The sequence below is a fragment of the Lepisosteus platostomus genome, chromosome 12, assembly GCF_059453375.1.
Source record: "Lepisosteus platostomus isolate fLepPlt1 chromosome 12, fLepPlt1.hap1, whole genome shotgun sequence".
NCBI lineage: Eukaryota > Metazoa > Chordata > Actinopteri > Semionotiformes > Lepisosteidae > Lepisosteus > Lepisosteus platostomus.
The window spans coordinates 43,071,739-43,094,311 of record NC_142622.1 but is presented as its reverse complement, the minus strand read 5'-3'; the positions used below and the strand labels follow the sequence as shown (position 1 = coordinate 43,094,311).

The 22,573-nt window shown below is 40.1% G+C and overlaps 1 protein-coding gene across 2 annotated transcripts in view; it reads right to left on the bottom strand.

Annotated features, from left to right (window-relative positions):
* The window catches only part of tgfbr2b (transforming growth factor beta receptor 2b), a 29,221-nt gene extending 17,272 nt beyond the window's left edge, over nucleotides 1-11,949 (bottom strand). Inside the window, exons 1-3 of one of the 2 annotated variants that reach the window (XM_088602087.1) lie at nucleotides 11,447-11,949; nucleotides 1,186-1,322; nucleotides 560-750 (exon numbers count right to left, since the gene is read on the bottom strand). In XM_088602087.1, coding sequence (XP_088458213.1) covers nucleotides 560-750; nucleotides 1,186-1,253 — 259 coding nt within the window. In that variant the 5' untranslated portion in view covers nucleotides 1,254-1,322; nucleotides 11,447-11,949. Of the gene's footprint in view, nucleotides 1-559; nucleotides 751-1,174; nucleotides 1,323-11,446 lie in introns of both variants that reach the window. The other variant, XM_088602086.1, reaches the window with a different exon arrangement.
* Between the last annotated feature and the right edge of the window lie 10,624 nt (nucleotides 11,950-22,573).

Genomic DNA, 22,573 nt, shown 5'->3' with positions numbered 1-22,573 from the left:
AACACAGACAGGAAACCACATGTCTGCAATTGCAGGCAAGCCCTCTTCCAACATGTTACAGCTCCCTGCTCCTCTGAGCTGTTTTCGTTAAAGAGCTGATAACGCATCACAACAAGTGATCGTGCTATCGTTTCGTGGTGCTGTATAACCCCAGAAGCAGATCTAATGAAAACAACTACTTTGGCAGCATTAATTTGCTTCCAGGTCTACCATACAATAGTTTCATTATACAAAGCCCAGCTCTTGTAAAAAAATACAACTTCTTTACTTATGTATGTATCTAAATCCTGAAAGCAAATTTTAGCTTGAAGAAAAAGATCTGTTTTCAGCAGTTTTATTATCTTCATGAAATTCAACTCATTCCTGTCAGGAAAAATTTAACTCCTTTAGCAGCAGTTTCCACACAAGGGTATGGTAACTACAACGACTTTCTGAAACTCCAGTCAGTGTGGGAATGGTCCTAATTCCGTAATCATCTCTTTTATGAAAAGTTAATTCTACTGTACATACTGTAAAAAGCAGAGCAGTGCTTCTGCCGAAACCTTCATGATTGACTCACCTGGTGAAAAAATAAGCTTATTGTTGCACTCTTCTTCGGTACAAGAACACACATAAAATAGCGAACCAGGAAACTTCTTTTCTTTCATATAACATTTTGTGGAATTGTAGTCATCCAGAAGTAGCCCATATATTTTTTCTGCTGGATCATGACACAGCGTCTCAATGGTTACATTGTTATCATCCTTCCTCCTGAAAAGAGACAAAAGGTTAACCATTGGAGACAGGATTCATAACCACATGAGTACTGTGGAAATTTTTTAAATGACATGAAGCCTGTCCCTCTAGCTCATTTCATGGTTACAGGTTAATTGATCTGAAGATCTGATCCAGCCATTGCTGGCTTCAACAAAGTGTGGATACTGCTCTTAGTTTTAAATGCCCCACCCAGTAGGATTTCATTCTATATACTGTATATTAATGTTTATGATTACTGGTGGTTTACATAGATACAGGCAGAAAGTGCACCTAATTTTAGTGTTTTTTTCCACCCAATTTGGAAGAATATAAATTCTGATCTGCATCAGCAATAACATTCATACTCTCAAGAACAATAAAATAATAAGAAGTAACAAATTAAATGGCTTTAATTAAGCAACTCGAAAAGATCAAATACCAAATGCTCACGCAGACTTCTTGAGGTTTCTCACAAATTGCTGTTTTGGTGCAGTTGGAGAAGCAGTTACTTCTTCCATCACACGTTGAGGGCTCAAAATCACAAAACTTGCACAGCAAATGCAGCTTGAATGGATCCACTGTCCCACCTGAAAAAGAACAAAAATAAAAAGTTCAGGTGTGTAGCTGCGTCAGCATGCGTAGGCTGCAAAGGAACAAGTAACAGGTTTATTCCATGCTGAAAAAAAGAAGAAAGAAAACACAACGTTCTTCAGGTGTCAACATAATATTGATCTTTTCGACACCTGAAGAAGGCTCCACGGCTGAAACGTTGTGTTTTCTTTCTTCTTTTTTTTCAGCATGGAATAAACCTATTACTCGTTCCTTCAAAAATAAAAAGGCTTCATTCACATATTGTCTTTATTTATTGATTCACGTACAATAACGCAAAAAAGCCCTTCTTAAATGGATCAAATTGCTACAAACTGGCTCTAGCATTATCTTAATTGGCCACCAGATCCGCACTTTGCACTTCTTTCACAAAGGACCGGTGGGGAGGGATAATCTCTATACCCGTGAGAAGGAAGCAGATGTCAAGACACTTGAAGAAACAGTTTCAACGAGACCCTTGGTTCAACAGCTCACTAGCCAACAAATGAGCAGAATGGGCCAAAAAGCTTCCCGCCCATCTGCCCCTCTTCCCATTTCTAAATCATAGTTAAAACCAAAGAGAATGACAATATCTGGTGCTTGTATGACATATTTATGATGAAACCTGAGCAAAGCAGTGCCAGGAGGCACCAGCACCTGCCAGCGGTATTTCTGGAACGAAGCCGAACCTTGAAATAAATTCACCATGGTGGGACTGGGGGGTATTGATAGGATCGTCCCGAATGCTTACACTTGCATTGATTTATGCCCCTGCCAATCGGCACCTCCTGTCCAAGTGCTGCATAAGTAGAAAAGCCCCCGATTACATTTTTCTGCAGGTCTCCATGATTGTGTGTACCTGTGAGCCTAGCTGGCTGTGCTGGGCCCCCCAGTCCCTGCTGCTGTCATGCTGTCAGGGAAGGATCGCTGTAGAACGTAACTTTGTACCACGGGTGCCAGCTGCAGAGACAGTCATGCACACCCAGGCCGGACCATGCTTCACAGCTGAGGTGGTCTTCTTTGGAACGTACAGTATGCAGTTCCTGTCTTTCTCCAGACCATACATAAGCTTTTAAACTCTCCGAAAGGTTGCCTTGGTCCCATTGGTCTGTACAACTTTGTTCCAAAACTGTTCCTGCTCGCCTCTGCACTTTAACAAAATCTGAAGGGGTGCCGGAGGCAATGTTAGGGCCTGGGCTTGTAGGCCACCTGTGGACCGGGCTCAGATGTCTTTTCTGTGAGGTGCAGGAACGGATGGCTACAGAATGTAATCTGAACTCTACAGAAATCTTTCGCCTGCTCATGTAGAAGGAAATGCTTCCATACTTATTTTGCAGAGCTTGACCAAGCTGCATGAGAATGACCCAAAATATGTTGCTAAAGAAAACGACAAGCTCATCAAGAAAAAAAAAGTGGAAAATCTTAGACTTACACTAGTCAAGGCAATGTCCAGACTTCAATCCAAATGAGCATGCTTTTTGCATGCTGAAGGAAAAACTGATGTCAGAACATCCCGAGAATTGGCTTGGCAGAGCATCTCAATAAATTGCACACAGAGCTTGATGAGCTCAATGGGTAACAGACTGCATGCAGCTATTGCCTCAAAGGGATGTGTAACCAAATGACAGAGCTCAAAATTACTTTTAACCAGTTAGAATGTGATATATAAAATGGCGCATACTTTGTTTTTGTATAAATAAAGCTATAACAATACTCTATTCATCATTAATAAACCGTCAATTGAGGTACTGCAAAAGGTTAAAGAAGCATTCAAAGATATTACATACTGATGATATTATGTCAAAGTTAATATCAGGATTAGCTTTAGGGTTAGGGTATGATTAAGTTTAGGATGAACTGTGTAACAACAGAGACTTTATTGACATTCTGTAGAATCTTGACTGGTTTTAAATGTATTATTTAATATCTATTATCTATTAAACCCCGATTTATATAATTTAATCTACAGCATGACCATGAAATGCATGTTTGTGTATGTCTCATGATCAGCTTTAGCAAAATATTTTACTTAATGTAGCTATAGATCCCTAATGGAATAACTTGGTAATATGCAAATGTACTGAACCTGAAGACAAAACACATTATTCACCTGATTAGATATAACCAGACTCTTTTCATTGCTCAAATAAACAATGGGTCCTTGAGTTGTTACAGAAAAAAATTGTAGTCTAATCCCAGAATCATACAAGCAATAATGTTACATAGTTAACTGAATGCAACAAACTGGATTTAAAATTACCACTTGCTGAAAAATGCAATCTCAGTCCATTTTAAGTAATGTTTGAAGAAAACACTCTAGGCTCCTTACAATACTTACATTGTTACTTTACAGGTCAGTACATGTCTCAAAATAAATGTCCTGTGGCTTTTTTCCCCACTGTGATCAACACACAGATAACATATCTTTGAAGAATCTTTCACCATCTTGCTGTAACGCTACAGTGCCAGCACTGCGCATCAACATTCCCTTATTACGAAAGAAATGTGAACTGCTTTGTGTTCAGCACAAATCCCCAAAAACATTCTTCAAAAGGTTTTTAAATTGCCTGAACAATAGAAAATCCCATCAACGTGAATACTCTGACCTCAGTTCTGCAAGGCTGATACTGGCTATCACTTCTTTATTACAAAAAGCCTTAAGACGCAAAAAAATGTCCTTTCATCTGCTACATCTTTCCTCCAAGGTCCCACTTTGTCCCGCATACTACTCCTAAACCAACACTTGCGTAAGGAAGTTCCAAAGGCCTTTAGCTCCATTACAGCACGAGGGGGAAGATGTCTAAGCCACTGCAGCGAGATCAATTATCACTGCTAACTCAGCCATCGAGTGTCACTGAAGTTTAGAGTCCATGACATTTTTAAAAACCGTCTTTAGCAGACTGGCTCTATAAAGGCAATTTATTTTGGAAAACTCTTCATGGGCACTGGTCTTGAAGTAGCACGAGACAGGAAAAAAAAAGATCTCCCTGATGGCATTGTAGGCTTCTCCTAAAATACTATTTTCATACAATTCTTTATTTACCCAGGTGAACTAAGATACAGGCTTCTTTTACAATGACAATCTGGAAACCCACTTTTACCGGAGTCGGGCGATTACTGGAGTGATTCTGAGAGCAGCAGTATCCCAACATCCCCACGAGCCTCCTGTCACAAGTCCAGAGGCCTAGCCACTGCTTCACGACGCCTGCCAGCTTTATCTGTCTCACGCTGAACACTTTCATTAAAGTGCGATTAGTTTGCTTTTCCATTTTCCAAACTGCATATCACTCTGTTGTGAAACTCAGTGAGACGACAAGAATAGTAACAACACAGCTAAAAAACGTTTTATCACGCATCAAATAGTGTGTTCGTGTAAATTCACTTTACTGTGGGGCTGCTCCATGGCCATTATCCTGTGATACGTGTATCTTTCTGATAAGCTGTACCCTTGTAGCCACTGTTGGACTACTGGAAACCTTGAACTGCAAGCTTAACAACTGATACCACAACAAACCTTTGCACAAAAGACAAACCACTTCTGAATTACAGCACGTACTGTCTTAAAGTGCCAGAATATCCCACCCTCAACGTTATTTGGTGGAATTTAACACACAAGCACAAACCGTAAATGCCAAAATCAAAGTCTGGCAAGGCAAGAATTAATACACACAGCATTATCGGCTATAAGAGGTCATGGTTGGCTTGTTTTCAGCTTTGTTTCTGTTGCTCCTCTACAAGTGGATAACTAAAACCTGTGTTTATTTGGAATAGGAGACCCATGACAGCCCTATGGAATGCAGGTTAGACAATTCCTTTTCCTGTGCCAGGGCAGTTACCGTGTTTAGCCTCAGTGAAGGGAAACATTTTTTAACGCAACACGATTTCATCTGACAAAAAAAACCGATCAATGTTTCTTGCAATCGAAACTTAGTACTGGCATTTCTGATATGGAGTACAAGCAGTCTAAGTAATAAAGTATCATAAGATAAAAATAAAATTTTCCCAGGAAAAGTGAATTATACCTTTAACTTTTTTGAACATTTTAATCTCCAAAGCCTTCTCATAATTCATAGTGTTATGTGTAGACATACAGACTGGTGGTAAAATATAGGCAGTTTGAGCTCTACATACCTAAATAGCAATTTAGTGTTCTCAGCAGACACATGCAATTTTAGTGTTAACAAAAGCTACTAATTCTCCCAGCACTAAAACTTCAACGTTCACACAGCTACTCAAACATTTTTATATTTAGCCGTATTGTATAATAATTGTTATGTGTAGTCGATCTGTTAAATAGGGTAAATTCTAATATTTCAAACAAAATCAAACACATTTCCTGTGTGTTTAAGAAAGCTCATTAAAATCGATGTGAACTTCACTCTTAATCTTTGACTTGAAAGGATATCCCCTAAAACCTCAAAAGAGACAGAGTGTAAGTTTGGCAACAGGTTTGAACATATTTTGAGTACAAGCTTAACGCCAACGGTGTAATGGGAAAGCAAATCTAAAGGAAGTACTACAGATAGATCATTACTGCTCCCCCTGTGCCCCAAGTAAGGCTACCGTAATTACGTAGGGGACCTTATCTTTTCCCACCTCCCTGTACTGGTACTGGAAGATTAGTGCAAGGCTCATGCTGTCATGCTGTTGAGCCAGATATAAAAATGGGATGCGTTTGATATTCATAACACTTAATTTGACTCCCGACATCATGATCTGTGGATTTGACTCAGGATGGTGAATTCACTTTGCCATCACAAGGCCAGAATAATATTACTTTCCTTAAAAACAAAAATAAATCTGGATAGTTACATCAGCATCTAACTGTGCCGTTGGAAACCAAACAATCGTTTGGACTGAAAAATATCCATCAAAAGGCCTTATGGTATCCAGAAAAACTGGCATTTGTCCAGCTCTGGTAAACCTGGTATAATTTGGTTTGCTCCAAGTATGAATATTTTCATTCTAAATTTTTTTTCTTTACCTTCACTACCTCAAAATGCAAAATTAATTTTCAGTCAATGGCATGTACCTGGTTCTTATTTTCCCCACATAATTTTCAGATATGTTGTAATAGTTCTTATAACATGATTAGTGTGGATTGTGAAAGTAACAATTTACTTCAACTTCACATCTTTTTCAGTTAAAGAGTTTCAGACAGTTCTGTTGCTATTTCTACAGTACCACTATACTGTTTCCTCAAAAATAATTTTAACACATACCTGTAGGCAACAAAGACAAAACTTGAAATCTGCATTCATTTCTTAAATGTAGCAGGTTGGTAAAAACTAATTTGTGTTCTGAAAGTTCAACCAGGCCAAAACAGACAAAGACTAAAACACAAAACTGACTCCAAAAAACAGCCACACAGGAAACACGGTCAACTGAAGGTTTCCCATTGTTTTAAGATTTTGGTTTCACTTTACGTGAATGGGGCTGATAAACAGAGTCCTAACTTCTTCGCAAGCGCTACATCACACAGCAGAACAACGTGCACAACCCTTTACAACCCCTCCATCCAGTTCTAACCCCTTCTTCCAATTCAGGGTCTTGGGGGGGTAGCTGGAGGCTGTGCCAGCAAGCAGCGGGCGCAGGGCAGGGTACACCCTGGATGGGACGCCAGTCCACCACAGGGCAGACACACTCACACCAGGGCCACGTTTCCCAGAAGACAATCAACCCACCGGCTTGTCTTTGAATTGTGGGAAGGAAACAGGAGCACCTACACGGACAGGGCAACATGCGAACTCCACACAGATAGCATGCCAGGTCTGGATTTGAACCCAGGGCCCCAGCATTGCTTGGCTCCTTTACAACCATTTGTGCGATTGAAATTGATATTTGTGATGGTTCACTACAGATCCAGTGAAATCAGGAAAAACGATGGAAGACACCGACAAGGACTTGAGAGCTGACAAGAACAACAGTTTGAGTATTTGGCGGTCTGCGGATTTTTATGCATGTTATTTTATTGTGCATTGTGGTGCTTATGAAGGAATTATGACTGCGTTTTTAGCCTTATTCAAGTACATTGTTACCATGAATGTTACACACGGGCAGATGTATATTGAGACAAGTGTGCACTAATAGACTAACAGTCACAGTCATTTAAAAAGTGTATGTCAAGTATATGAACTGCCAACGAAATTATAATTAAATAATAATTAATTATTAGAATTAAATACGATGCAGAATGCACTGGGAGTACGTGCAATGCCCACACTTCAGCCACCTCCCTCCCTGCAACACTCCTAGATGAGCTTGTTCACAGAAACTGTCGCAGACATTTTTTTTTTTAATTGGTTGGTTTGTTTTCTCATGGCCTGCCCTGCGCGAGGAAGCCACAGCATGTGCGCTTATCCTCCAGCGACCGGGGGACACCAATCCACTGGGACCAGAGGGCAAAACACCAGAACGATGATAATGACTAGTCAGCCAATCTGTAATTTGCAGTAGGGAATGGGAAGGTAATGAAAAGGCAGAAAATTATGGCGCTGCATGTCTGCCCCTCAGTGAGTAACAGTGGTCACAGGATGAGCCTCGGGGCCTCTGCAGGACTGACTTCACGGCACGAGGTGAAGGCCTGTGCACAGGAGAGCCGTCCAATGACAGGGCCTACCGGGAGAGAAAAGCAGCTCGAGGCTGACCATGCTGTCTCGCCATCGCTGAGCTGCTCCGAGACAGAAGAGCTTAGCTTCACTCCTGTGGTCTCCATTTGGCCTCCAGCTTTTGGATTTACGGACTAGTTCGTTCAGAACGGCCAGACCAGTTCAATATGAATTACAGACAAACGGGTGACTTACGTTACGGGGCTTATAACGGAAGCTCGGCAGCAAGATCAGGTCCTAATCTCGCACACTTCTGCTCGCCGGCGTATATACAGTACGTCTCGAACCCAGGACCTCTCTGTCCTGGGTTCTTGCCCCACAAGTGCAAGTTCATGCATCTCTGTCACACTGCTACCCACACCTCTCCACCCGCAGTCTTGCAGCATCTCCTCAGCTCAGTCCTCCTACAGCTAGGCAGTCATGCCAAGTAATTTCTAGATATTTCGTTTCTCTGTCGCAATCATTAGGGTCTAACTGAAGTACTGAAAAATAAGAAGAAAAAGGGAAATGTACTGTATATACATACTGTATGTGTATATTTATATGTATATACATATATGTACACTTATATACATGTAAATTGTTCCGTGATGAATTACTGTTTTATTGTGATGATGTGCATGTTAATTAAGCAACAATATTCAACCGAGCAAAGGCATAACACAGCTAAAGCCTAGCCGATCTGCAAGTGCCCAGTGATTACGAAGCTAGGTGGTCACACAGCTGTTTAGCCTTAGCAAGAATGCCTTCTAGGATTATTGTTAAAGGTAAATAAACTACTCCTTCTGGTTCTGCTCCTTTCACAGACAGCAATCCAGACAATCGCAGCAACGCAAATGGAACAATGCATCTCTTCCACTGCCATGGGGCGTCGCTCATGCCTGAAACAACATGGCATCGAGCAGCATCACTGCATCCAAGGCACTGCTGCAGCACCAACGAGTCCATTTCGTTCTCGAAACGGAACGCACAAATGAACGCAAGACGACCCTCCTGATTTGCACCCAAGTCAATCATGTGAAAGAGTAAAGCGTGCATTCAATGGTGCCATTCTGAATATCTCAGCAGGAGGGCAGATGTATTGTACACATTGTATGGCTCTGTGAAAACACACAAAGCTAAGATAGGTGTTCCTTTGCCACAGGCCTTCACATGCAGCACATTGCAGATCTCGACGTTTCACCGGTTCGCACACTGTAGCTTCCAATAGAACATTTTTTCCCCTCTGCTGTCTAAAGCACTTTATTTACAGAGATTTACTCTTTCATTACTTAACCTTCTTATCACCTTTTGTGAAATAAACATACCACTGCTCTTGAAATTATGTGTTATTGCTTGGATCCACCGAGGCCTGAGAGGCAAAATATTTTCTCCCTACATGACTGTTTTGCAATCTATACAGCTTTTGACAGGAAATTCCTACACCTCTCATATTTTCAACATTAGCTCATTAGATTATTAGTCCTCTGTAACATACACAGTACTCAGCACTATTAAAACCACATGAGAAGTAATAATGACAGAGTTAGTGAAAGAACAATAAATAGAAAATTATATGCAGCAAGAAATATTACTAATCCAATTTGATGCTCATGTTAATTGCAAGCACATTCCAGCTTTAAAAGGATAGGTTTACAGACATGGATATAATAGCAGTTTATCTATCTGGGATCTGTCATCTTTCAAAAGAAACTGACATTTCGTCTCACACAACTCTGTCTTTCTGATAAAGCTTGTTTTTCCCCCACACTTTCTCTACTTGCAAACTTACTCCATACCAACACTCTTTTCTCCCTCAAAATGCACAAGGTATATCAGATAAATGCACTGTATTTGCTGACTTCATGTGGTCTATTGCTTTGGCACAGGGGTACACTAGTTCAGCACTGTAGCCCTGGGATCAATTCTGGACCTGGGCTGCTGCCTGAGAGTAGTTTCTGGATGTTCTCCCTGTGTTTAAGTGAGTTTCCTCGGGGTGCTCTTATCCAAAGACATACCAGGAGGTTAACTGGCTTCTGTAAAAAACTGACCCTGGTTTAAATGTGCGTATGTTTTTGTCTGTATGTGCCCTGTGATGGACTGGCATCCCATCCAGGGTGTATCCTGCCTTACTCCCTAACTTGCTGGGATAAAGATTATATCCCCCTATTGGATAAAGAGGTTAGAAAATGGATGTATGGACCACTAATGTATAAATGTAAAATGCATTACAAAACCAAACAGGTAAGTGGGACTCTGTCTGCACAGCAAGAATTTATTTGGAAAACTCTGCAACTTCAAGTGGTGTTTTCAATACTGAGAGAGAAAAAAAAAAACATGTTGCAAGACTGAACTGCGTTGCAGTGTTAGGCCGAGGTGCAAAACATACTTGGCTACCCCCACACAAAATCGCTTCAGGCACTTGTGCAAAAAGTTGCTGCATACTGCACCTATCCTGACGCCACTAAGTTTTACAGTACAGTATGTTAATCCACGACTGGTGTTTTCACGCTGCCTGTTTTAAGGCGCATTAAGTGTTCATCATATTTATATAAACAATCGAATAACTGATCACTCACAGTACAAAACAACGGGTTTGCTGTAAAAGAAGAATGTAAAGGAGATAGCTCTTCCTCTGAGACTACACTGACAACCGTATACAGTACATTCATCTACACACACTCCGGAGTAAGGGCCTTCAACTTTAAAACCCAGCAACACTACTTTCATCCGGATATAACTCACTGTATGGCAAAAAAGGAGCACGCTATTCGATATCATATCTAAACTGAACAAATGCAATTAGCGTTTACATGCGAGAGAAATTCCGCCCAGTGAAAAAGAAAAACTGAACTTCCCCCAAACAGTTACAGCACTTTCATTACCAGCGGATAACTGGCAAGGTGCTCAGATACAGTACATTTCAGAAACACCACCATTTCCCAAATGTACATGTTACTATATTTTTGTATCTAAGCACAAATCATTAGCTGCTACAGCAGATAAAGAAATCTACAACGTGCAATACAGTTTCCGTATGGGCAAAAAAAAAACATGGTAGTATTAACCATGAAGATTGATAGTCTGGTGGCTGCAAGATCATTTTGAAAAGAAAAAGAAAGATACAGTACGTAGTACTCCAACACACGTTTACAGGTATAACAACAGAAGACACCCCCAAAATATGATTTCTTATTTTTGGGGGGGTCGTCTGCCCTTTCACAGTTCAACCACCTGTGGCGCATATCCGTACGCATTGCTGTTAGTTTTTAACCTCAAAAAACTTTTCAGCCTTCAAAAGCAAAAGACATAAGGAAATAACGCGTATACTGTACTTCTGCAACAACGAGCCCCCTGCGATAGAAGAAACGTTTTATTTATTTATTTGCTGCTTTCTCAAACAGACCCGGCAGCTTGTGAACAACAATAAAAAAAAACACGAACTCGACTGGACTGGCTAAAATATATTTTTTTATAAAAAGGGGTAAAGAAATTGGTGAAGTTCAAGGGTGAATAAAACCTTCAACTAGACTCACCCGTCCGGCCGAAGAGCACAGAGCTGGCGAACAGGGTAGTGCTCCACAGCACGACTGATAAACGAAGTCGGTTCATTTAGACAAACACCGATACCTTTCCTTGACTTTTCATTAAAATGTTTCTTTTTTGCTCTCTCTTCCCTTGCCCTTCAAAAGCGGAGAGGAAATGTTCCCCCCTTCCTCCCAATTGAAGGTTTCAACGTTGTGCGCTTCTGTTGCAAAGTGGGGAAAGTAAAGTCGAAGAAAACAACTCTTCTTTTTTTTTTTTGGAGAAAAAAAATGTTGGTCTCAAACTCTGTGCGCCTGCCTTCAGCTATGAAAATACTCTAAACCCCGGGTTATGAGTCAGAGAGTGACTGTATTCGCTTCTTTCGCGAAACAGGAAATCTTTGAGAGAAGGGCAGGACTAATTTTTTTTTCTCCCGAAGCTGTCAGTCCCTTAGAAGTTGTAGTTTACTCTCCTTCAAGTCGAGGCAAGCGCCTAATGACACGCTTAAGACAGATACACACAAAACATCGGTTTCCAAAGGACGCATTTCTAGACGGACGGTATGCTCCAATTTAAAAGAAAATTAAGCACATAAAAATCACATTGATTTTTTTTTTAAAACGGTGCGCTTAAGGCAGTGCCCTACAGGGAAACAACTTTTCAGCTATTGCAGTTTTAACTTGTTTAACGTCCTCCGTACAAGTAATAGGTGTCTCCCGATGAGTCCTGTGGTTAGTTACCAGAGATCTTCCTCACAGGACTTAAAAACAAGGTTAAAATCCCAGGGCAGGTTGGGGTTTTCATATATTCTTCGAATATTTTTCTGTTAAGTAGCAGTTTATCTGCAAGATAGTGGTGAAAATGCACTTCCTGGGGGAGGTGGAGACATGTAATTAAGGTATTTTTTATTTTACTTGTTATTATCTCACGTGTTGTCGGTTAAAAGAGCGACACTGCGTTTCACCTTGGAATTAGGGATATACACACAATGTTTTTTGTCTGGACAAAAGTTTCTGAGTGGAGGCAAAGTTCCTGAAAACCTAAACAAAATGATTAAAAAGACATGTGGCGTGTTAAGAGCACTACTGACAACCGTTTGAAGCCTATGGGAAAAGTATTGTTCACTCAAGTCCCTTGAAATGCGAGTCTTTTTTGACTCACACTCATCCTACAGGAATGCTCTCTGATACATTTAAAAATCTAAACGGAAAAACAAAAGGAGATTGTTTATAAACAACAATGGGGAACAAAGTGGCATCTAGAATATTCACATATTGGCGAAAAAAATGGAAACTGATTTCCCTCTGCTCATTAAATGCATAGCAATGAAGGATGGGATCATTTTTACAGACACACAGGATTGAAAAATTATTTTGGGGGTTTATACACTTGTATATAAATGGTTAGCATGCTTTTGTGATGCTTTCCTCCTGTTGAACATAACCACTTTTAGTACGTATGAGGGTGTCTTAATACTTTATCGCTGAATGGAGGGATCATTTTTAGTAACTCTATAGAAAAGGAAGTCAAAACCACTGTAAAATAATAAGAAATGTATGCAAGACATTTACTGTAATACTACAGTACATGATAGCAGAAGAGTCGGTGGATTCTTTCACACATACTGTATCACATAATCTGATTTTATGGGAAAAGATTGAATTCCTGTGTGTAGCTCAACATTTTTAAATGCTTATTAATTGCTACAGTATGAAGAGGTTCTATGTTTAAGTACGGTCCTTTGTACTAAGAGATACCTACCTCCTTAATTTCAATCTGTGTCTACTTCACTCTGTGCTTCAAAGTAATCATCTGTTTTGGTATTTGTCAACCTCTTTGGAACAGCTCATTCAATTCTGCCTGGCCCCATGTTCCCTTTTTTACAGCCCTTGCTGAATACACCCATATTTTGGTTTTCAGTTAATTCCAGGATATTAGAATTTATTGTTAAAGGACAGTCACAACACATGGTACCTAATGAAAGTGAAGAGGGCCTTCACAGCGTGCATTTGGAACAGAAACACTACTGATTGCTTAGAAAGATGAAGCAATCCTTTCTTTTCATCTGCAGGATAGCTCCAACAGCACACCCAAACATTAACAGTAGCCCGTCCTTGCTGCACGGCCAAGACAAATGAACATATTTCATGTGCTGGTTTTTATACTGTCAGTTTTAAGACCTGAATTCTTTCATCCATTCTGCAAAGCAGGCTCTAGCAGAACTGTGTCAGAATGAGAACAGGGTGCTGCAAAGGGTGTCTTCAGCTAAAGCAAATAGCAGGGGTCCTGTGAAAGCAATGAGATTTATTCATCTTTGTGTTTTGATGTACAGTACATCCCTATTACACTGTGCATTTTCCTTGTGTTAGCACGTGATGTTTATTTTTAAAACCGGGAACGGCGGACAAAAATATATTATGCTGCTTTTACGGCTAAGTGTGGTTCTCCCTCTGCAACGCTGCAATTAAACTAGCTGCCAAGACTATGTATATTATTTTATCCTCAAATGTTTACTGTACGTTCGCCGTTTCCGGGATACCGACGTAACAAGTTTTGACAACTCTAGGTAACACAAAGGTCCAGTGTGTCTGAGAAGCAAGTTCAGACAGAGCTACTTCTTGTTCTTCTCATCTCAGTTAAAGCCATGCTGGAGATTTTTTTTTACTGTGCTGGTAGTTGCACGTGTTTAATAACATTCTTTTGCTTGCCATGTGACGAAGGCCTATTAGTCTCCTATAGTGTTTTAAAGAGTTTAATATCATTACTGTATGAAAGTAAGGTAGGCATTATCAGTACACACATACTGTACATATCCACTCCTATGCAGCCTATACATATCTAAAAAATATACAGATAACAGTATGATACATTATGAAAAGATTCACGTTTTGTAAGGCTACAATTTGATGATTTTTAAACTTCGTATTTTTAACCCCCTTGTATATGTTCCAAAACCTTTTCAAAGAAAAGCATTTAAACAATGTGTGGAATCCTGAAACAGTTTTGCACACGATTGTGGGTGCTTGTTATTCAGCAGGATAATAAGCCAGATCAGACTAGAAGGCTAATATCTGTCCATTAAATTAATCCATATAAAGTAAACCCATTGAATGAGGAATTCACAGTAATATTTTAATGGCCTGAAGAGTAAACACTGCTGGTGGGCGGGGTGGCCTTTCCGATACTGCCAAATTTCCCACTTTCATGAAAAAAGGAAGCTACTCTCACAGCAAAGCTCATTTAAGTCATTTACAGCTCATTCAAAATGCGACCTTTGTGAAGTCCCCCTGCCAGAAAAGTCTAGTAGTAAAATACAGTACGTCTACTGTAAAAGTTAGTTGGTTACTGTTTGACTCAACCAAAATTATTTTGTGGGCAAAAATGACATTTTAATATAATCTTAATAATAGGTTAATTCTTGTTTTGCAGATTCTTGTTTTTGCACGTTCACTGTGTGTGAAGTGGTTATGATTGTAGTGTTTCAGTCGTCCATTATATGGTTTACTGACATAGTATAGAATAATTGATAAAAGAATGGATTCTGAATCAATGCACTCTGGAATTCTGTGTATCCATATACGTTAACACCCCACACATTGGACTAGAGTTATTACCTGTCCTTCCCGTAAGGAGACTCTGGATCATCTTCGTGCCTTCAGTCTGAAAGAGAAAAGGGTGGATGTTTATACTAAACCACATCAGGTGCTTAGAAATATATTAACAGAAAATGAGCAGTAGTCACCACTTACAAAGTAGGAATTATTCTCAAGTATAGAAGGTTGTCAGACGTCGCACTGAGAGCCTACACAAGTTTCCCTCTGACAGGCATGAGTGAGTTAAAGGACCCTTGTTGGATTGTCCCGTCCTTGTCCTCCACACAGCAGGGACCAACTGGGAAGTACTTTCAGGACAGTGGGCTACAGGTGCAGAATGTGTTTTGAGACATCCCAGAAGTGGTGGGCCTGTGGCTAAGGATCTGTGCCTGCTGCTGGAAGGTTGCTGGTTCAAATCCTGTGGCTGGCAGAGGAATCCTTCTCTGTTGGGCCCCTGAGCAAGGCTCTTACCCCCAACTGCTCCAGGGGTGCTGTATAAATGGCTGACCCTGTGCTCTGACCCCAAGCTTCTCTCTCCCTGTCTGTGTGTCTCACAGAGAGCAAGGTGGGGTATGTGAAAAGACAAATTCCTTATGCAAGAAATTGTATATGGCTAATAGTGATCTTATCTTATCTACAGTAAGTGTTCACCAAGGATGGGATTAAAGTGTATTTGAAGGCCAGCTCTCCATTGTGATTTTTATGCCCCTGTTGTTATACATGTATTATACTATGTGAAGATTCCTTGATTTTAAATTATGTGCTTTAAAGTAAATAGGGTAAAGTTGCTAACATATTGTGCCCCTCTATGTAGAACTGGTATTTCAATTGGAGCAATTTGGAGAAGTACCTGTCGTGCACTGCCTAACAAGGCTTGGAACCCAAATCCATCCAGTAAGGAGTCCAGAATCTTAATCGCTTCTCCAGTGCAATTCTGTGTTACAGTACTACACTGTCAGCTGGCATACCAGTTTGCCTTTTCAATGGATTCCCCATGATTTTTAGACCCAGATGATGCTACTAACACCTTTTTTCATCTGTGGCACCAGTGCTAGGCTCCATGATCATAGCTTTCTATGCCACTGCATCATCAATACCACAAATGATACGTAAGCAGAACACAGCTCAAAAATACTGAAGCCCAGGTGCTTTTTACATGCTCATGTTACAGATTATGTGGAGGAATTTTCCAAACATATTGGAAACTCCCTTGGCAGCCAAGCAGACCGCTACTAAGACTATAAGAACATGTAATAGGAAACAAGAAAGAAAAACCTACAGCCTTGGAAATATATACAGTATAATGTATGCAATAACACTTGCATATTTCACTTCAAATAAACAAGTAATTATGAAACATTTCAAAGAACAAGAGGCTGTTTATAGACATCCTCTTTTTGTTGTATCTAGCAATAGCAACTTACTCCCACACACCTGCACTGAGTTAATCTGATCCGAGCTCCCTGTGACTCATTAGTTTATGAAGCTTGTGGAGATGTATAGACTGTGGAATGAGCAAAAGGAGTGACGTACCAGCAGGCTTAAGTCATAGAACCAGGGAGCCTTTCAATTGTTCTGAGGTTTAGCTCAGGCATCAGTAGGGTAGTTCAAAGTGGAGCTTCAACACAAATGGTACACAGCTTCCTGCAAATAATGTTCTGCTTGCACAAAAGCATATGATATGGAAGTTATTAAGCGAAGTTCGGGAGGGATAACACGGACAAGTCAGTCTCATGCAGCTGTACCTAATCGCAATCATTATGAAATTAGCCATGTATACTAATCTTGAATGCCTCCCTTCGTATTCATCTCAAGCCTGCCTGTTCCAGACCATCTCCACCTCACAGCAGCTCCTGGGTCACTCCTTCTGAAAGGGCTCTGAGCCTCCTCGTCCTGTGGCCACAGCTCAAAAATACAGCAGGCGGCCCATTAGCCCATTAACCTAGCACGTTAAGCCAAACTTACTGTATCTCACCAAGTAGTCCAAGCATTCACAAAGCATTCAGCCCTTGGATGTTGTCATCCCTGGTGAAATGTATTTTTGACTCAAGGTGTAGTGGAAGGAACAGCTGGCACAGGCACTGTAAAACAATATCAAAATCATTGTCTGATTGATTTATTTTGAAACGTGTGCAAATTTGTTTGTTTTTTTGCTTTCAACGGGTATCAAGAAGTCTGTGTAAGGTGACGTGTTCATTTCAAAGACTGAGGTTGAAACATTTGTACCACGTGCTGCTAAACACAGTAATGAAAATATACTGTGTGATTTACTAAAGAAAAAGCAAACATTTACAGATGTGCAAAGGTATCATTCGCAGACACTATGAAAAACCGTCAGTCACTTCATCCAGCCTAACCTTAGACTAGGTTTTCTTTTTAGTAAGACAAGTTTCAGGACTTGTCTTGTTTGTCTTCAGGACAGCTTTGCTTCCTGTTTCCTTTTCGCTTTGGTTGTGCAACTATGGAAAGGAAACAAACTGCTGGTTTCAAGCTACATTCACTTACGTTTCTGCAGGTCTGAACTGAAGAAAAAGAAAAAGTAAAAACTCTCCTTTTCTAAGTACAACACAAATCGTGGCAGTTCAAATTAATGGGAAGCAATGAATGTGCGCGTGAAATAAGGTCATACAAGTAATATTAGGAGCCTGGTTCCCGTTATTGCATCGTAATGATAGGACAACCTTTAATGCTTTCTTTCTGCTCAGCATTGAGATGTATCTGGGGGTAAGTGGCCGGCATATTTTCAGATGAGTCTGGTATGACTGTCCCCTCAAGCCCACAACTCCACCTACTCAGCGATGACTCATACCTCAGGCTGATGTATTGTGCTAAAGGGTCTAACTGCAACTAAACAATCTATTTTGCAAGGCTGGGTGGAGCCCGACATCCCCTTGACCTGCGGCCTGGTGCATTCATTTGCAGAAATTGAGCTGTTGGGGAGAGAAGTAGAGATAGATTGCATTGTACCAGTCCAATGTGTCAGCCGGATCAGGGGTGTGCTTTTGTTTTGACTTTGGAAAAAGATGTGTTTAGATTATCCATGTTTTCATCCAGTATTCATTTTTTCCCATTGAATTGCAGAAAAGCATGTTACATTTTAACACTGAAGTGCATAAGGAGACAGAGGGACAGGGTGGCATGATACAAATGTAGTAATTTATAATGTGAAGCATATAAATATACATTGTACAGTATGTTCTGCACATGCTGGACATTTGTATAATAATGAACTGTATTTCAAGGTAGGTTTGGTTTTGAAAATTCTAACATATGTTTGTTATGTACAGTCGATGCCCTGTGGCCATTTGTTCTAAATGTTGGATAGGCAATTGTATTTAGGTGACGTCAACCCACACAAATCGATCTCAGTGACAGATAGAAACCATAAATAAAGAGCGGGGGGAGTTGTTCACCAATGGTCATTGGGATTTTAAGATCTAGAGAAGATCGGGGAACAGAAAGCAGAAAAAATGAAAGAAAGGTAGTATTAAAGTTATAGAAAGTGGTTTAGAGCTAGGGCTGATCACCCCAACTGCTCTTGTTCCATGAAGATAAAATGCATACAATGAGTTCTGTTTCATTTCAGGCAAAAACATTCTCTTTACAGCAGGGGTTTCACGTGTTTATGATAGTAGGTACCTGTATGATCTGATATAATATGCAGGGCCTGACTGCCGGATGCGTGTCTTAACATGTCCGTTAGAAATGTTTTTCTTTTATTTGAAAATGCAACAATACAAAAAAGCAATTTTCTTTCGAACATTCATTTGTCAATATGTCCTTTTTTTCTTCTATTTCTGTTGATAGTGGTCTTCTAAAATTATTGTGAACAATTTTAGAACAGGAAGATGTGTTGTTTTTTGCCATAATTGAATAGAGTAAAAGAAAGTAAAATCTCGTCTTCACACAAAGTCCCTGCTTTGATATAATTCAGAATGCTAATGACAGAGGGCTGAATTTAGACATTCTTAGGTTGAAGCAGCTACTACTACTAATCTGTCTTGTCTGAGAGATTCAGTATTATAACACCCTTAGAAAAAGTTAGGACATCGTGGTGGAAAATATTTTTATAATATTCTGTTTATTTAAAGAAATCAGAGGGTTTTAAGCTGTAATTTCCCTCACCACTTAGAGTAACAGTGATCGTCGTCTTTCTATTGTAATGTACGGAATAGTCTCATAAGGCAGGCATGCAAGAAAGGAAACCTAAACTCAGTGCAATGACAAACATAAAACACAGGATTGATTTTTCTGCATACTAATGCAGTAAAAGAGCTGTCATTTTTTAAAACAAAACCCGCTTATGAAGAGAACATATCTGATAGGATCTTTTGCAGCACTACGGTATACAGTGACCTTATTTTCTCTTTTTGATACCAGTCTCCACTAACACATTATAACACATTATAAACTCATGTGTTGCTAGTAGCAAATAGTGTATATTGGAAAGTTCACTTTATTTTTCAAATGCTTACGTACTAAAGGGAATTTAGACTTATTTTGATTGGCCATAGAAGAGATTAAATCACAACCTCCATTTTCTAAATTCATGTCTTTAAAATCAGATCTGTGTCATGACTTTTTGGGAATTTCAAAGTGTAATCAGTCAAAGCATTATTTAACTTTGTAAAAAGTCTGCTTTAGAGAGTATAAAGTACATGTGACATTTGTGTTGTGCAGCTGTAGGCTGTGTGACACTGGGAGAAACTTTCTTCACTAGTGCTATCAAAGCATCAGGAAAGATGGCTCTGATATACAGTAGCAAGCAAGATTCTCCTTGCCTTCAATGTCAGTAGAAGAGCATGATAGCAGGAGTTTGCACCCAGCTTTCACCCAACAGGCCCTAGATTACCACAGATCTACACAACTTTCCCCCGACTGGCGGCCAACGTCTAAAGCAAATCAGTTCCATTGACAGTTTGCAGGCAGTTTTCTCACAGTGGGAAATCAGGGCTGTTGTGTAGGTCAGTAAAACCTTTCCACATGACAAACTCTTATCACATTGACCACATACAAACGCATCTTCGCACCACACTTGTTCTGCTTTTTTTTACAGTATATTGACAAGTAACATCTACATCTAATTGATTTTCCAATTTGATGTAATTAAATTAGCTGTGCAAGTGCTTTATAAATAGGAAAATAGAAGTAAAGGGCTCAATTACTGTCAGCGATCTTAACTCGTCTTGCTGTCAATCGTGACTTCCAGCTTATATTGCCTTCCAGAATTATGTTTTATTGTTCTTTTATTTTATAATCCCCATATGTTGACAAAGAGATTCTCATTTGTACATTTGTTTTCTTTGTCTCATTAATCCTCACATACACAGTCAATTAGAGAGCACATGGAGTTGCTTCAGCTGCCATCCCCTATATGTGGATAATTAAAACAATTTCTCGTCGGAATGATTGAATGAGAATAATAAATTGCACATGTTGGAAACAACAGATTACTCAGTGTTATTGTAACATGTGGCTTGAGTTTAGACCTCAAACCTAGGCTCATTGCTCAAAAGGAAATCACATTCGACCATGATTGGAAGTTTCAGTGCTTACAGGCCACATTCATTAGCAGGGGAACTAAACACACATTTATATACCATCAGCGTACAAATGTAACACGCTGCTATTTCCTGTTGTATTACAAATATCAATAATCCTTATGGATTCCTGAAGGCTGTGTAAAAACCACAAACTGTTTATGATGTCCCTGTATCATTCCAAGAACACAGGATTATAATATATTGGTTTAAGATATTAAAAAGTGTGTTAAGATCAGACATGATGGTTTTTGCACTCTATTTTTATATTTTGCAAACATCCATGCACTTGAGTTTTTTCGAAGGTACTCCAACAAAAACAATGGATTTGGAACCATGCTTATGTTGTGCAAGGCGTGCTATTCATTTTCAAAACTAAGCATTGGGCAGAGATTCTGGATTCATGATCTTGAGTGCCTTGCATCCTTTTTGGAATTTTAAGTTGGAGGCAAAGTGCTGACATACTGTAGTGTGTTTAAAGTATCACATTATAACTTTTATCTGTTTTCCAATGTTATTCTCCACCAACCAAGTCAAAGGAAAGGGAAATGTGATGCACATCAGAATTATTGTAAACTTTGCCACTGCAAGTCTTACCTATTGTTCTCACAGCTTGGGTGGAATCTGTCCAAGAAGCCCAGCAATCGTCTTAGATGTCTAAAACATAAATTCTGTACTGTAACACAGGATTTGGGGTGAAGGGTTAAGCATAAATAATGGAATCAATCATCCTTACTTACTCATCCTTTCCTGTCATTATTATTCTTGTGTTTGTATGCAAATCATCCATCTATCCATTGGACGAGGGCACAGAGACACACAAACACTGACACGTGCACAAAGCAGGGCCAATTTTTCCAGAAGCCCTTTAACCTACCGTTACTGTACAGTATGTGTCACGAACCGCACGCCAACACTGAGATGTCACCGCATACCCACGAGCACCCCTCACCCTAGACAGTCACGCACTAATTAATCAATTATCATTGACCACACCCACTTCCCTATCGATACCCTCTCACTCCACTCCATCTCCACTCCCTATTGAGGTTCCCCTCTCCCGAGCTCAACCTGCGTCCTGCCTTTTTCAGAAGACTCTATTCTGCCGATCGACTGATTGGCTCTGGAAACTCTTGCTCTGTCCCTCGACTACGGCTTCGCTTATTGATTTTCGGACTTGGATACCTTTGTACTTAACGGAACCCTTCCGGGAAATGCTGCGGGTCCAAACCAGTCGCTTCCCAGCAACACCTGACAATGTCTTTAGACTATGGGAGGATACTAGAGAACTCAAAGGCAACTACATGGAAACATGGGGAGAACACACCAGCTCCACACAGTAATCTGTACATATTCACTCTTATCATTGTTCAAATACAGTATGTTCAAATGTATTTTGGAAACTACATCTCCTAAGCCTATCTTGTCCCTTCTTGATGTTTCTGCAAACCATTTGCTGTTAATGTGAACAATGATTTCTCTGAAGTGTACAGGAAGGAAAAGCATTTTCCAAACAGAAAGCACTATGTAGGAACTGACCTCTTTGGCCAGCGGTCTGTTGACATAAAATCAGGAAAGGACACTCGAGCTGATGAAGCATGACCAGCAACAAAATTGTTCAAGTGCGACCAGGAGCTAATGTGCAAATCGGCTAACACCCTACAGCACATTCGCCGTAACCAACACACTAGAAAAACACATTTTTCCTTTTGTTTTAGTCAATTTAGGTTCAACTTGAGACCAAGGCTGACCAGTGACTGCTGACTGTCCAATATTACATTGATCCACCGGTTGTTGATCAATTCAGCCCAGCAGGCCAGGGCTGTCCCAGGTGGTACTGAGGTCTTACCTAATGGTTCCTGAGCCATGATCAACATTTCACCTGGGTCCGCACACTTGCTGTTGTCATGCAACAGTCAGCATCTGCTGAGAGCTTTGTGCAAGCTTTACGAAGACCCACTGAATAAGTGGCTCTTTTTATCGTTCGGATGATTGTGCTGTCTAG